Here is a 17577-nt window from a genome sequence, read left to right as displayed (position 1 = left end):
CTCTATTTCTTCAATGGCAATTTGTTGGAGCATAGTGCCTTGCCATGTATTTAATTTTATAAATCAAGCTGTAGGTTGACAAGTTAGATTATTTTCGTTCATATTATTATTATTATTTTTTTTGGTAAGCAATTTTCACAAGTTTTTACAAGCATGACAGAGGCTTAAACTCAGGTTTTCTATCTGAAAATTCGAATGCTCCATCAATTTTGCTAATCCTTGTTTTTTTATTTTCATTCATATTATTTGAGAAGAAATTTCTCTCTCGTAATGTTTTCTAATAAAAAATGTTTTACTTATGCTTGTTGCCTTCAAGGTACATTATGATCTCCTGCTAATGTGCTGCTAATCCTTGTGCAGTCTTAAAATAGTTTTTACTAACTGCATCTACTAAGAGGCAGTGACGTTAAATTTTAAGCTTTTGTTATCTTAACCAGTATGTGGAGAAATTGCTAGTCATCAAAGATAGAGCTGCTTCTGAAAATGAATCTCAAGCCAGAAGCATCTGGGAAGCTGTTAAGGCTCAAAATTTGCGAGAAGTATATCGCCTTATTGTGACATCAGAGGTAGATATCATTAATACCACCTTTGATGTTGTGGTTGGTGTAGATTTATATCACCATGTCTTTGATGCACAAGAATCAAAATTTGATAACGAGAAAGCGAAAAAGAAAAACTATGATCCTGCCATTTGTCAAAGAATCATTGATGCCAACGATCCGGGGATGTGTCTTCAAGGCTGTTCACTATTGCATCTGGCATGCCATTTTGACAATCCTGTGATGCTTGAACTTCTGATACAATTTGGTGCTGACATAAATTTGCGTGATTTCCATGGGAGAACTGCTTTGCACCATTGTATCTCCACAAGGAATAATCCATTTGCAAAGCTCCTTCTTAGAAGGTAAAAAACTTTCAATAATTCCTATTTCCTAAATTGAACAGTTAATTAGCATATAATCAATATAGCTTCATTTCACTGGTAGATTTTAAACATAATATTTGGATTTGTGTACCATCCAGAGGTGCTCGTCCATCAATAAAAGATGGTGGGGGACTAAGTGCGCTGGAAAGGGCAATGGAGATGGGAGCAATTACTGACGAGGAGCTATTTATTTTGCTTGCTGAATGCTAGGGAGACTGACACATAATGCCTAAATGTGTTGTTCTTGTGCTCTTAAATAAGAAAGCTTTCCATTCGTTGTTTTCATTAATTTATATATTGGTTACACATAATATTATTCCTCAATTTGAATTAGTTATTTGGATAAAAAACTTATGTTTTTATTGTCAAGATCATGTTACTGGATTGTGTTGTCACCTTTTTCAATGATTATAGAGGATATATGAAGAAAACTTTTTAGATGATCTATGAAAAATTTCAGCGTCTTATGTCTGGATGATCTTTTGAAAATAGTAACTTATTATAATTCACAGGATAGAGAAAGTTAAGAATGTTAAATTGACAGAAGTTTATGTTAATTGTTATGGAAGCTAAAATGTTGATAAATATGAGTAGGATATTTGAAACATTTCGTATGGCTCTGTTAGAGATTTTTTTAATTCAAAATGACTTATATTTATTCATCATTGCTTAGGGCTCAGGTAGATGTGAGTATGACTTTGGATGTGCACATTCATGCAGGTTGTATTTTGCTGTTGTCTAAGGTTATTAATAAACATTCATGTTGTATGAATTTTTATACCTATATTATGAAATTACGATTATGTGTTAATGTGAAAATCCGTACAACAATGAGAAGTACGTAAGATTGGGTATTATGCAAAAAGATGATAATGACGATTGGAATTAGTCTAGTGATTTCATATCCACTATATGAGGTGATCTGTGAATGAAGATATAATGTTTTCAACATTGTTTGGCCTGTTGTTCTGGAGTTTACGTCCAAAGTTATGTTTGTTAATAATAGGATTTACCCTAACGGGAAGTATACTCAACAGTGAAAGATTCAGTGCTAGAGGTTATAGAAATTCAAGTCGGAGAAGGAAATCTCATATTTCAAAATTTTTCTCTTTTTAAATTATTTTGATGAATACAGTTATTGAAAAGGAAAAGTAAATCTCTTATGTCAATTATTTCCCTTTTTATGTGTTTTTCTAATCTTTTCAATCGCATCTTTATTTGTTTTCATTTCAATTCGATGATTTTTTTGTTAGTAATTTTTATAGTACTATGATTGTCGAATACCCAACCATTGGTTTTGACTCCTACCAAAACAGGGAAAAAAAAATATGATAGATTTGAATAGGGGTGTGTAAATTATCCATCTAGAATTGAAATCACTTTATATCTTGCCGTTGACTCCTACCCAAAACAAGAAAAAATATGATAGGTTTCAATAGGGGTGAGCAAATTATCCGTTTACAACTTTAGTCACCGTGTATCTAGTCATCAATTTCAATTTCTACACAAATCGGAAAAAATAGAGGAGGTTTTGAGTAGCCTAATAAGAGAACTAGGATTTCCCAAGTTTGGTTCTAATTCTTTGCTGTAGGGAATTGGTATCAAACTGGAATCAAGCCAACCCAAATGTTCAAATAAGGGTTTAGTTTAGGTAACCAAACAAAGTAATTAATTTTTTTTTAACAACATTATAACATCAAATAATGTCATTTTGTGAAATTAATCACTTAATTAATTGTTTTCAGTTTATATAAGAAACTAAAGGAATAAATTAAAAATAGGGTTTGGGTAGGAATTCGAAAGCTACACAACTGACAATCCCAGTCCAAGGTGGGAAACGGCCTTAGTTGGTTTTAAATTTGGTTCCTGTTTATTGGAATTGGGATTGGTTGGTTTTTGTTTCATTTGTTGTTCCTTAATTTATTGCAGGGTATCCTGAGGCTCACTCCTAGGTTCTGAGTAGTGAAGAAATAGGGGAGACAGCAAGTTTTGAGTTGGTTGTTGTTTGTAGTTAGATTTGAAACCAAAATCGACCCAAAACTGATGCAAATCTTCAAGTAAGGGTACAGAATCAAGATACCCAAAACTCATTTTTACAATATTACAAACATAAAAGGCATCATTTTGTGAAATTCATTATTTTATTAATTTTTTTGGTTTATACAAAGAACTAAAGTAAATAAAATTTTAATTAAAAGAATAGGTTCTAAGTAGGAATCGAAAACTATCGAAATTTGACAATCTCGATTTTAGGTAGGAATCAACCAGAGGTGGTTTTGGTTGTAGATTTTTAATTATAGGAACTTATTGGTTTCGATTCTTTAATTCTTTGAAGAGTATTTGGAGGCTCCCCCTTAAAGTCCTAGTAAAATATGGGAACCAACAGGTTCTAAGTCTAGTTTTGGTTTTTTGTTGTAATTGGAACTAGAGATGATCTAGAACTAATTTGAATCTTCTAATAAGGTTATTGGATCAAATATTTGACTTTATATATATATATATATATATATATATATATATATATATATATATATATATATATATATATATATATTTATTTATTATTATTATTATTATTATTTTGACAATACCACAAACACAAGATAACGTCGTTATGTGAAATTAGCGACTTAAATATTTCTCTTTATGTTTATTCAAAGAATTAAAGTATAAGAAAGACTTTCAATTTAAACAACAACTATGAACTTTAATAAGATAAATATTAATAAAGTTTGTTACAATTTAGGTTAAATAAATTAATTTTCTAATAAAGCTATTAATTATGTATTAAATTATACTAACTTAAAAGATAAAAAAATTAAATTATATTGAACAAAATTAGATTTTATATATTTAAAATAAGTAAATTTAAATTATGCAATGTATATGATTAATAAATTAAAATGTGATTTAATCTTTTTTCCTAAGGTATATTGAAAAATTGTTATAGTTTAGTCTCCATATAATGTTTAAAATGATTCAAACTACTTGTGACATTAAATAAGTTGTACAGTATCAATTCGATTCACTTTAATCCAGTTTAATTGATTCAAATCACTCATAAGTTTAATTTTAGGCAAAGAGAATATAGTTCTTCTTATTTTTTTAAATGGTATCAAAAAAGTCTTAAACTATTCCAACAAGGAAACTGTTTAATCATAGCCGCAAAGAATTATGACAACCACAAGCAAGGTTGGAAAAGCTCCCCATTATCAATTAAGCAATTCAAATAGATCAGGAGATCAACTGGTCACAAATTTGTTTAAGGGAACCAACTATTTACGCGGAGAAGTGCTGTTATGAATGCATCATATCTACGCACAACATGGTCTTCATTGATGGTAGGCTTCCTAAACCAACAGAAGGCGATCCAGATGAGGAAGATTGGATAATTTGTAATTTCATGGTAATGTCTTGGATACTTAATTCCTTGAATGAAGAATTACATGACAGGGTCATATATCATGATACAGCTCAAGCAATATGGACAGAACTAGAAGAAAGATTTTTTCAAAGTAGTGGTCCGAGGATTCAAGAAATTAAGAGAGAATTGAGCAACACCCAACAAGGAGACATGAACGTCTCTACATATTATGCAAAGATGAAGAATTTATGAGAGCAATTAGACACTTTTTCTGAGCCTCACAAGGTTGAATGTAAGGGGTGCACATATGGTGTAACTATAAAAGAAAAGGAGGAAGAAAGGCTCCATCAATTTCCTTTAGGATTAAATGAGACATATGGCATTGTTAGATCCAACCTTCTTTGCAAAGACCTTCCACCAAGTCTTTCAAATGCCTATTCGCTCCTACAATCTGAAGAAGCTAGTATCGGAAGACCTTATGAAGCAATAGCTTTTAAGGCACTCAGTGACAGTCACAACCAAGCAAAAAGGTTGAACATGTAAAAAAGAATTGTTTTGAGTTGGTGGGATATCCACCTAATTGGCAAGGAAAGAAGAAAGGAAAGCATGCATCCAATGCAGCCGCAGTAGAAGAGAATGAGCCAATTCACATGACCCTTTCACAAGAACAATACAATCAACTTTTGGTTTTGTTAGCAAAAGAAAATCATGCAGAGGCTACTGTAAACTTCATCGGTAACTCTAAAACTAAATGGATTCTTGATAGTGGTGCATCCGATCATATAGCTTGTGATACATCATTATCAAAATCTCATACAAAACTAGTTTTTCCTATTAAAGTAACTTTGTCAAGTGGACATAAACTTAAAGTACAGTCAGTTGGGAATACATATATAACCAAAGCAACAACTCTAAAAGATGCTTTATGTTTACCAAATTTTAATTACAATTTAATTTCTGTTAGTAAACTGACAAAACATTTGAATGGCTTGGTTTTATTTCTACCTAATAAGTGTGTGATACAGGACCTTGCGACCAGTAAAATTGTAGGAGAAGGAATGCTCAAGGAAGGTCTTATCATCTAAATAAGGAGTCTCAAGTTAGTGCTGTAAAAACTACTCAAAAAGCTGAAACTTTTCCACTGAAGATTAGGACATATTTCTTTTTCAAAAATGCAATCTTTTTTTGATATTTTTGTTTCAAATAAAAAATTAGGGCCTTGTGACATGTCACTAGGCCAAACAATGTCAAATCAAGTTTCCAATTAATAATAACCAAGTTAAAGAAATTTTTGAACTTATTCATATTGATATATAGGGTCCAGACAATACAAAAACACATGATGGTTATTCTTATTTTTAATGCTTGTTGATGATTATTCAAGGGCAACATGGGTGTATCTCATGAATAACAGAGCTGAAGCACCAACATTGTTTAGACATTTTGTGAAAATGATCTGAACGCAATTTGAGAGACAAGTGAAATTCATTAGATCAGATAATGATGCAAAACTAGTTTCAAGTAATTTTAGAGAATTGGTCCTTAGTGAAGGAATAATACATCAAATATCATGTTCGTACACTCTACAATAAAATAGGGTAGTTGAAAGAAAATACAAATACCTCCTTAAGGTCGCACGAGTCTTGAGGTTTCAATCCAACATACCACTTTGCTATTAGGGTGAGTGTATCCTAACTACTGCTTACCTAATAAATTTGATGCCCACACCACTTCAGAACAAAGTGACTCACAAAGCATTTTTTGCTCTCTTTTCAAATATAGTCTAAACATTATTCCTAACAATACTGTTGTGGTAGGAAATTGTTTAAAACCAACAAATTTTGAGGAAGCTTCTCAAGATCCAAATTGGCGAGGGGAGCTTAAAGCATTATGCGATAATAAAACTTAGAGCCTTGTTGAATTGCCAAAGGGAAAAAGAGCCATTGGCTCAAAGTGGGCTTACAAAATAAAGTACAATTTAGATGGAAGCATTGAACAATACAAGGCTAGATTGGTAGCCAAATGATATTCTCAAATTAAAGGGCTTGATTACAATGAAACTTTTGCCCCTGTTGCCAAGTTTGCCACAATCAAATGTTTAATTGTAGTTGTATCAATAAAGGAATGACCACCAATCAATGTGAATAAACATTCTAAATGGGATTTAAATGAGGAAGTATACATGAAGGCACCGTAAGGTTTACGCACCCAAAATACCAAATTGGTCTGCAAGCTTCATAAGTCCTTATATGGCCTCAAGCAAGCTTCATGGCAATAGTTTGGTAAACTTTTTGAAGTCTTACTTGCATATAGTTTTAAACAAAGTGACTTAGACAATTCTTTATTCACTTTTCATTAGGACAATATAAAATCAATCGTTTTAGTGTATGTTGATAATTTAATTTCATTGGAAATAATGATAAAAGATGTGCACAATTTAAGAAATATCTCCAAAATTGTTTTCAAATCAAATATTTAGGATATTTGCATTTTTTTTATGGCCTTGAAGTTCATAGGAATGAACATAGAGTTTTTCTTAGTTAACACAAATACACAAACAATATCATTGCTGAAGCAAACATTGAAAGTTCAAGGAAAGTTAAAACTCCTATTCAGCAACATCATGGACTCTTAGTAGGTGATGGTGAGCTCTTAACAAGTGCAAGAGAATATAGAAGGTTGATTGGAAGGTTGTTGTATCTAACACTAACAAGACCAGACTTGGCTCATACAGTCAATTTATTAAGCCAATTCCTTCAGACTCCAAGAAAACCACATATGGAAATGGCACAACGAGTTGTTCGATATTTTGGTAGTGTTCCCAACCATGGGAATTTTTTATCCCAAAGACAGTAAAATTATCCTCAAAACTTTTAGTGATGCAGATTGGGGGACATGCCCTACAACTAGAAAATCAATGATTTGGTTCATCACATTCCTAGGTGATGCTCCCATCATAAGGCGTTCAAAGAAACAACCAACCATTGCACTCTCTTCAACAGAAGCAGAATATCACACCATGGCCAAAACAACCAAAGAAATAATTTGGTTAACATTTATCTTCAAAGATATGTTCATAGATGTTCTTAAGCCAATCACCTTATTTTGCAATAAGAAGTCAGTGATGCACATCGCTATTAATCCTGTTTTTCATGATCAAACCAAGTATATTGAAATTGATTGTCACTTTATTCACAAGAAATATGAAGAAAAACTGCTCAAATTCAGGTTCATCCCTTCACATCATCAACTTACAGTCATTTTCATTAAGGACTTACTTACGCTCATTTTCAATCCATACTCAAAATTATTGGTCTTGGGCATGACACATGTCAGATTAAGGAGGTAGTCCTTCAAAAGAGATTTCCAGTTTTACACACTTGGTAAACTGACATATGATTTAGTTTTAGCTTGAAGGAGGCTATTGAAAGAATTAGATATCATGATTCTTTTCTGAAATTATTCCTTGCAATCCAAAATATTTGCAACAGCTAGTTTACAATCCAAAAGATTTGCAACAACTAGCTTATAATCCAAAAGATATTTATTTCTCCTTATCTGCCATATTTTTTTTTTTTTTGTAATGAGTATAGTTTGTATTTTTATATTCTTGTATATATGGTGTACCATTCTTATAGAAATAGACATATATATATATATATATATATATATATATATATATATATATATATATATATATCATTCTTCTCATATTTTTTACACAAACAAATTCAATAATTATTATTTATTGAAAATGATAGACCTAAACTAAGCTAACTTAGACAAAAAAGACCAATTAAGCTCGGTTTAGTTTAGTTTGAATTTGTTCAGTCGATTTGTTTCAATAGTATGTTTGATGATGATGTTGATAGCATTGATGATGAAGATTTGCTAATACAAGATTATTTATGAGATTTTTCTTAATCTTTCATATGATGTATGTTTAAAAGCTTGGACATGTTTTGATACAGTTTCTATTTTCAAATGATTATACAACTTCAGGACAGGTTTTGATAAACATATTAATTGAGATTTAATTTCTTTGATGTTTGTATCATGTTTTTTTCCCTAGCATCCACAACCATAAGTTTGGATTTGCTTGGGAATGTCTATCAATTTAAGATAGATATCGATTTGTAAGTACATAATTTTTTTTCAATATTAAAAAAATTAATGTAGTTTTTTGTTATATTAATATGGTTACTAGTACGTACATTGGAGCTCAGTTCAATTATTTTAAAAAGTTTTAGGGAATACTATGATAAAAGTTTAGTATGGTGCAGAGGAGTATAAATGTAAGTTTTAGGGGAATAAATGAAAAATTTTAGGTTATAAGTGTAAGATTTTAAAATTTAGAGGTTTATGATATTATATATCTCACCTAAGTTTGCAAGTTTAGGCAAACTCTCTTACTCAATGAATTGAAAAACAACAAACTTGAGTCATGAGAACTCATGAGTGACATAGCTCATTTGTAGCCCTAATCCCAACAATTTGAAGTTTAAGATTAAGGTGTTGATGAACCAAAAATGGATAAGGGTCTTGCTTATATTTCCAAATTGAAGAAAGCCATGTTTTTAGTAGACATTTAAAAATAGTCCTTCAATAATTTTCTCATCATAAAAATCATTAACATTTTCAAAAATTTAATTTGTTAACTTAAAAATGATTCTTGCTAGTAATAGTATTTAGTTACTCTTGAAATGAGAATTGAACATCTTAAGCATTTTTAAGATATAAAAATGGTCAATATGTCAAATTTATTGCCACCTAGGAATGTAAAACTCCATCCTAAGGGTTGTGTATGTATATTGAGAGTGGGTAATTAATGTAAGAGCAATATTATGGACACTTAGATACGGCAATGGGTCGAGCCAACTTTGGCTCAACCCTTTGGACTTATGGACGGAGTCGGAGTTTAAGCCCATATAGTAATAAGTCTTCGAATTAGGTCGACCCATAGATTTTTGAAGGTCTAGCCTATTTAAACAATTTTTTTTAAATTAATTAAAATTATTAAACACAAATTATTTTTTAATTATTAAAACTACAAACAATACTCTGAACATTTTATTTATAATCCTTCACTTATGGTGGAGGAATACCTTGGTTACATAATGAAAAATATTATAAGTTTATAATATAGTACAAATAAATTAATTTACATATTGTATAAATTATAAACATAAATAAAATATATATACCATACCATTTAACTACTCATCTTCAACAACCAAATCTTTGAATTCTTCAAAGATATTTTCTGCCACATGATTATGTATTTTAAAATTAGTTTTGACCCAATCTTTCATACACATTATCGTCTCGACCATGTTTGGGTATAAATTGGATCTCCTACCATCCAACACGCATCCGTTTGCATTAAAAGAGGATTATGATGCTACAGTTGACACAGACAATGTTAGTAGATCTCGGGCCATGGCAACAAATACAAGAAAAGTTTTTGCTTTGTCTTTGCACTATGTCAAAACATCTAGTTTTTCAGCATTATATCTTTGAATAATTTTCGGATAATGGTCAATATTGATATAACTATAACTATAAAATTAACCATAATTTGTACTTTGATTGGCAAGTTATTTACCTTTGCGCAAAAAAGACCATATGCATGACTTTTTTTTGTGTGAACTACTAGAGCTTACCTTTGGTACAAAACTTTGTCCAGTCCTTCTATATTTTTGTTCATAAATATTGTACATATCAAATAAAAAATCTTGAACATATTCAATAGAATTAACATTGGTATTAATTGACAAATTTTCATTAATAACATCAAATAAATTTTGTAGTCATTAGTTTTTGTCCTAAAATATAAAATAGTAGCTGCAAAATAAAGTAAAGAATTTCACTCCAATATTTTTAAAATTTTTTTTCTATTTACCTAAATATATTTTGAAAAGTATGATGAGACTCATGAAACATATATTCTTTAAAAATATCACTTATTTTTACTATATTATATATTATTGAACAAGTTATTAGATAATATACACCTGACAATGGTATGTGACTGTCTTCAATGGCTCTAACATGTTCATTAGAGTTATAGTTATCTCTCAATTTTGATTTGTCAAAAAAAAAAAGGATTCACCGAATCTTTTGGTTTGGTATTAAAGTACCGTGTTATAAAAACTTCATACCCTTTGCATGCTTTCAATATAAAGTATGTTGAATTCCACTTAGTTTTAGTATCTGCTTTTATTTTTTTTTTCTTTTTAACCCTATTGATTTATATAATTGATTATGTGTTTGTACCCATGATGGAGACAAAGAAATATATGCAATGATATGTCTAATTACTTGTATATGTTTTTTAGTCAAACTCAAACCTTTTTGAACTATTACATTAATAACATGACATGTGTACTTAATATAAAATAATTTTTCATTAAATGGAGGAGATAAATGATTTATATATATATATAAAACTTTATCATTATTTTTGACATTATCAAAAGTAATTGAAAAAATAAAATTAATAATTTTTTATTCCTCAAAATATTTGTTAATGCATGATAAATTGTAATGTAATAATTTTTTTGCATAACTGTCAATTAGAATTAATATAATAGGCAGTTGCACAAAGATACATTATATCTTGATTTGTAGCAGTACATAAATTAGAAATTATTGAAATAACACTATTATAATTACTTAATTCTCCAATAACTTTTAATTTTATTAATTCATAATTTCTTAGAATATCTACCCTAAAAGTTGACCTAGAATTTTTCTAAATGCCGGTTAAATACTATTTTGCATTATCCATTTTAAAATTTCATTTCTGCATAACTAAAAGGTTAATCAGAAGCAACTACATATTTGGTTATGTAGTCCCGCATCTTTATTTGATCATATGTGAAAGTTGACATTTCTCTCATATGTCCGGAACTGCTTGAACATCCTGCTGAAGTGGCATCAAGACCAATGGATCGTGATCGGGTGAATGCAATTTGTTTTTGTCCTCTTAGCTCATATGAATTTTTTTACAGTAATTAATAACGTGTCAGCGAAGATGTCCTATGCCACTTGTATTTGCACATGTCAAACAAGAATCACAATGTTTACATACTGCTCGATGAATTAATTTTTCTTCTATCGTTTTCTCTATTCTATCGAAGTGCTTCCACACCATTTACGTTTATTTTCTTTTTCTCTCTATCGAATAATGCGAATTTATACCTGTACCACTTTTACCTATTAGTGCTCTATTTATTCCACTTTGTGCACATCAATAATATCATCAATGTTATATTTAAATAGATTAAATTCATTTGATATTGAATATATTTGTAATATTTTGTAATGATAAAATTGAAATGAAAATAAAATTTTAAACAAAAAAATTATTATTTATGAATTTAGATATTTTCTGAAAAAAACTTGATGAGAGAAAATAAGATTGAGAATATAATAAAAAATTGAGATTGAAAAAAATTGAAAGTGAAGAATAATTGAATTGGTTTATATAGAGAAAATAAATAAATAAAAAATTAACAAAATTAAATCAACAGTAGCCGTTGAAGGCTTTTGTTTGGTAGAAGGGAAGAAGCCCTTGGCTTCTACCATCTGTGCCATCTGCTTGTGGCAGAAGACTCAGTTACTCCTGCCACAAGCAACTAAGTTTCTCTACAAAAGGAATTTTTTTTCAATTTTTATTTTTTTAAATAATGACAACCGGCCAGCACATGCGCTAGGCCTAATATGCTATAGTATCAAATCGAGTTTTTTTTGTCAAACTTCAAACTTCAAATCGGTATAGAACAAGAAGCAAAAGACTAGACAAGCCACAGGTATTGCTTTTTTCTTTCTTTCTTTTTTATTCTTTAAATTCAAAATCTTTTTTTATTCATTGAGAAAAACATTAAATCACTCTTAGCCATTCTATTTTCATTTCAAAACAGCTGCTCATGACTGAGGACACCAGGTGTTCACCTTTGAAGATCTTATATACAGAATTATCCCTTATAACGAACACAACCTCTAGTACTATATTTTTTCCCTATACTTTTCAAATGATGGGTAGGAATTGATTGACCAATCATAGTTCTGGTATACAACATTTATGGGACCCCCATCGCTCAACAGGTGAGTCAAGAGACCAGCCCTGGTTGCATCCAGATATTTGACTACCCACTTGAGGATTCCTTTGTCCTGTGCAAAATCCGAACTGAACCTGTGCCACAAGCACAACAATTATATGTAATTAAATTGATGATGAAAGATCTGCCCATGGATAATGTTGAAGCAAATCTTTGTAACTCATCTTTGATGAGCCAATTAGATACCCAAATGTATCATCGTGTCATTAATAACATTCAATCACATGATAACATATCATTTGGATACTTAATTAAGTATTTAAAACTGATTTTATAGAACATTGTTCTTATATAAAAGATAAAATATATGTGTGTGTATGTATGTATGTATATATGTATGTGTCTCACTCACCACTTCGTAATCCGAGTGAGATAAACCGTCCTCTTATCCAAATTCACTTCCATTCCACCCCTTTGAAAGAATTCTCTTGTGGCAAATCTTAGTTCAGCTTCAACTCCCTGGGATGTGAAAAACCTCACAGTGGGACTTGATTTTGTTCCATTGCATAGTCCAAAGTGGATTAAAGGATTCAGTTTCTCAGGAGCGAGCTGGCCATTTAATTCATTAATAATAATAAAAAAAATCAATATATCTTCAGATTTCATGAACTGCATTCAGATTTCATAAAATTAACTTACCTCTAGGCGCTTGTCTCCAGAGGCAAAGGGCTTCACTAAGGAGTAGGTATCCCTCCGATTGATTCTGAGGATTCCATTCTTTATTGTACCCAAGGAATAGGGATACCCTCCAACTACATATTGGAAATCAGAGAAGAAGGTTTTCCTTTCAATTACTCCCTCTGGGTGACCTATCCTAATTATAGCATGGATTACCATGGCATTGTACAAGTTCAAGAAGAAGGCTAATGTCTCATCTGCTGAAAGTGTAAATAGGTTCACCCTTTGAAGATCTTGAGCTAAATTAACATATCTGCACTCATAGCAATAAAAAAATCAATGTTTGAAGGTTATATAACAGTAAAAAAATTATATAAGAAAAGAAGGCTGTAATACCTTCGAAATTCCTCACTTTTGCTGATGGCAACATAATCAACATGGCATCTATCATCAGAGGCGTAAGACTCAAGTATGGCAGACATTATCTTGTTTAGTCTTTGTGCAACAAAACTGGCAGTCTTAGGCTCAAAATCATTTGTGCATCCTCTAAAATTATAGCATTTTGGAATATAGGGTTCATGCTCTAGGAAACGATAGAAATGGTTTCCATCTTCAAAATCTTTTTCTCTGCATCAAATTAAGTATAACATAAGCATGACCAAACATAACTGCCCATTAATTTTTTTTTTTTTGGGGGGTAAATATGCTGTTGATTGATCTGCACGTTTCTTACCCGAAAACATGATGGATAAAATGCTTCTTGCTCAGTTGCTTTCCAATCTCAATACCCTGCATTTTTTTAAATGTTTCAAGTAACAAGAGTCGTTGTGATATAAGAACTAACAACTATAAAAAGGAAATTTGTCATTTCTTGATTCACAAGCTTAATTGAATTTTATCACTTGTGCAATTCCTTCTCTAGATGCAAAATTCATTTATAATTTTTAAAAGTAATAAAAATCTAAAAATGGTAAATATAAATGTACCAATAAAATTACGTGCATTTAAAATATGTATGATATTAATATAACATGTAACTATATTATTTAATGATTTTGAATTAAAAAATAAAATAATAACCAATCACAGATAACTCACATCATTATTGATACCTAATTTTAAACGTAACATTACTCTTGTCAGATATTTATTAATCATGGAAAATAAACAAAAATGACCTTTTTTGAAGGGCTCTTTGATAGTTTCATCCAGACTGATAACTACTATTTTCGAATGACAGTAACATCCTCAAATTTCAGACCGTTTTAGTAATTTGAACAATAAATTTTCTAAAACTGGATAGAAACAATGCATCATAAGATAATAAAACTATGCATACATATTTTATATACACAAATATATATACACTTGATATATATTACATGTAATTAGGTGATTTTTGAATTAAGAATAAAATAGCACTCAATCACATAATGACACGTATAAATATAAATCTATTTATATACTCAAAATAGATATATATAGTATTACTTATCACAAAAATATTTTTTAAACTCCTAAAGCAGATATGAGTGAATTAATAAATCAATAAATATATTTATACTGCATTTATAAGTATCACTAATTTACTTAAGTGACATATTAATCAATTACATAATGGTCCTTTACTAAATATTTAATTAAATATTTCAAACTAAATGCACAACTTTTAATAAATAAACATGCGCACGTGAGTTTTTTAGCTCAATTTTCTTATGGGCCCACATCTCTGTTAACTAGAGTAGGAAGCCAGTTATTCACTCTAAAACTTTGGGACCTTCCCCATGCCAGTTCCTATAGCTACCATCTTCTTAACTGCATTCCCACGCGATGATAATGGGACGCTGAAAACACGAGTTTTGCCTTTTTCTAGCAAATTGATTCTCATCATAATAAATACGTTATTTTAAATTAAAATTTCAATTTTCCAGAAAAATCAAATATTAATTTAATCTATAATGTTCATGTACCATGGTCACCAGCCTCATTACTATATAATAATAACAAATAAAATAAATAAATATAATAAATACATTACCATAATAATAATAATTAATTAATGATATGATTGTTTATTAAAGTAATTAATTAATAATTACGCTTTTAGAATTAGGAAGTAGTTAACTAGTAGCGGGCGTTATCATACATCCCGCGTGCTCGCCATCATTAACTTTGCGAATGTAAACGCTAATTTTTCGGTTTTTTTTATTTTTTACCCATAAAAATCATCAAAAAGGAATATTTCTTAAAATCCAATTTAATTATAAAAAAAAAATGGTCTTAAAAATATTTAAAACGTACCTTGCTCCTGCTGCAATCCAGGTGGTGGAGCAACACCTCCACCATCTCGCTTCCAGCAAAGCAGTTCTTGACAATCTTCATCTTCATCAGACGGTCCTGAATTGGCAACTTTTGTCTTAACACTCTGATAATATCGAGCAAATCATCCATGGATTCATCATCATGATCATCATCAAAACCATAGACGGGTGGTGCAGGTGCATCACTGGAACATTTCTTCCCTAGCATTTCCCTAAAACGCTGGTCAAAATTCCCACTGTTCCTCAGAGAATTCAAAGCCACCAAGCCTCCAAACAGCTTATCGTTGCAGAATATCTGCGGCACCTGAGAAGATCCTGTTCTTTGAATCAACTCTTTTTCTCGTTTTGGATAGACGTCGATGTTAATTTCAACGAATTTCAATCTTTTTTGTCTAAAAAAAGTCCGAACAGCTGTGCTATCTCTGCAGTTGGATCTTGAAAAGAAGCTTATGCGGCCTTTTATATCATGGCCGTTTATATTTATATTGTCATCTTCATCTTCGTTCTTAAGCTTTACTATAACTTTGAGTCCAGAGAGGTTGAACTGAGTTACCTCGTCGGATTTGTTCGTTGCAGTTTCTGACCATGCGTCTTCATCGATGTTTTCTTTGATAGAAGAGATTTTTCTGGCGATTGCAGCAGAGAAGTTGTTGCTTCGTTCACGGATAAATTTACCGATTGTAGGCAAGTGCATGATTGAATTCTCTGTAACTTGAGGAGCAGGAGGCGATTCTGGTGAAAGGCCAGGAGGAGGTTCAGGCTTTGGAAGGTGTGAATGAGGTTGGATGATCCCCACTGAATCACTTTTACTTTGAATTGAATTTTCAACGGCCTCTTCATTTGAATTTGAAATATTATCTGGAGAAGGATTGTGGGTATTTTCTGAGATTCCATTGGAAATCTCAGCTGATTCCATCTTCATTTGTCGAAGGGGATGGAACAGAGTAAAAGAATTTAATGAGAGATTAACAAAATTAACAAAAACTATAAAGTGGAAGCGATGGATTCGGAGAGGTTTTATGGAGGAAAATATGTGGAAAGCTATAACAAGAAGAGGTCAAAGGCGTGAAGACAATAATAAATAATTGGAAAAACAAGATAAATCTTTCCCTTGAACCGGCGACCAAGCACTTAAGCCGGCTCTTTGATAATATCTGCGGCCCCACTTTCCGCGTACCTACCTATGGAAACTATATATTCTTTTGCAAATACTATTCCACCCTTTCAAATCTGCCGTTAAATTGGCAGTTATAGACTAGGGTTTGTGGGTTTAAGGTAATTTGATTTTTGACTTAGTTCGCCGTTGATTGAGGCTAAGTTAGTTGATACAGTCTAGCGTGGGATTGAGTCAGAAGTGTTAAAAAGCTAGTAGCTTGCTTAGGTGAATAGTGAGCTTCCACGTGGCGTCTTTTGTCATCCTATCACGGTCACCGAAACGCAAATAAAGTGACAATTACCCTTTGATGTTTATACAAAAGAATGATTTTATAAGTCCAATGTCCGAAGTCCAAACATTATAATATAAAAAAACATTTTCATCCAATTATACTTTCATAATAATATTTTTTTTTTTTTCAATTAAAAAAATATCCTGTAGAGATGTCTGTTGTTAGGAGATTCATTCAAACTAGAAGATGCGTATAGACTTGCAATCACTGGAAAGATTTGCTCAAGTCACTAGTCAGGAAGGGCCTGGTCAGATACGAAATCAAAAGTCATAGCAAAATTAAAAAAAAAGGATAGAAATCGTTATTCTTTAGAACTGGGTCTTTCCCTTAGTCGGACCCCTTCTGGGGATTTACATGACCTCTTCCACGATCAACATACAGAGGATTTTTAGGGCTGTATTTTTATATAATAAATAGTATTATATGTATAATTTTGTATTTAAATAATGACATATTATTATATAATTAGATAATTTTAAATTAAAAATAAAATAATATTTTTGAGTTTAGGCGTGCATATGAATTTTTTTAAAGCTGATTCTTGTTTGCAATTTTGGATGGACATGTCAATTGGGTTTATTGAATTGGATTTGATTTGTTCAAAGCTCGGATTCAAAAAAATATTTTGAGCTTGAACTTCTGGCATGTACACTCAGGCATCAAAATTTTCATTCAAACCCGATTCATTAAACCGAATTAGGCTTCAGATCTATTTCAAACCTATTTTGGGCATATTCTTGTAATTTTTAAAAGCTTTAAAATGAGTGGTTTGTGGAAT

General features: G+C 30.9%; 2 protein-coding genes across 3 annotated transcripts in view; one reads left to right on the top strand and one right to left on the bottom strand.

The window, feature by feature from the left end:
• Positions 1-1370, top strand: part of LOC123213518 (ADP-ribosylation factor GTPase-activating protein AGD4-like) — a 36976-nt gene extending 35606 nt beyond the window's left edge. For both annotated transcript variants that reach the window (XM_044632971.1, XM_044632972.1), the window contains 2 exons: positions 438-904; positions 1024-1370. In XM_044632971.1, the coding sequence (XP_044488906.1) occupies positions 438-904; positions 1024-1135 (579 nt within the window). In that variant the 3' untranslated portion in view covers positions 1136-1370. The remainder of the gene's footprint in view (positions 1-437; positions 905-1023) is intronic.
• A 10804-nt stretch (positions 1371-12174) lies between these two features.
• On the bottom strand, positions 12175-16433 carry LOC123212813. Its single transcript, XM_044632013.1, has 6 exons — positions 15332-16433; positions 13764-13819; positions 13427-13657; positions 13052-13343; positions 12765-12961; positions 12175-12486 (listed from the first exon to the last, which is right to left on the bottom strand). The coding sequence occupies exons 1-6, from the start codon at positions 16271-16273 to the stop codon at positions 12300-12302; spliced, it is 1905 nt and encodes a 634-aa protein (XP_044487948.1). The 5' UTR covers positions 16274-16433; the 3' UTR covers positions 12175-12299.
• Positions 16434-17577: the final 1144 nt, after the last annotated feature.

This window comes from Mangifera indica, chromosome 4, assembly GCF_011075055.1.
Source record: "Mangifera indica cultivar Alphonso chromosome 4, CATAS_Mindica_2.1, whole genome shotgun sequence".
Lineage (NCBI taxonomy): Eukaryota > Viridiplantae > Streptophyta > Magnoliopsida > Sapindales > Anacardiaceae > Mangifera > Mangifera indica.
Note: the sequence above shows the minus strand (reverse complement) of the source record. Positions and strands in the feature narration are given on the sequence as shown.

Bases quoted from the DNA above. Each gene is read 5' to 3' on its own strand.
- LOC123212813 (XM_044632013.1), bottom strand. From the start codon at position 16,273: ATGAAGATGGAATCAGCTGAGATTTCCAATGGAATCTCAGAAAATACC. The intron at 13,820-15,331 runs GTACGTTTTAAA...AAAAAAATGCAG, and splicing joins TGGATTGCAGCAGGAGCAAG to GGTATTGAGATTGGAAAGCA. The intron at 12,962-13,051 runs GTAAGTTAATTT...TTAAATGGCCAG, and splicing joins CTGGAGACAAGCGCCTAGAG to CTCGCTCCTGAGAAACTGAA.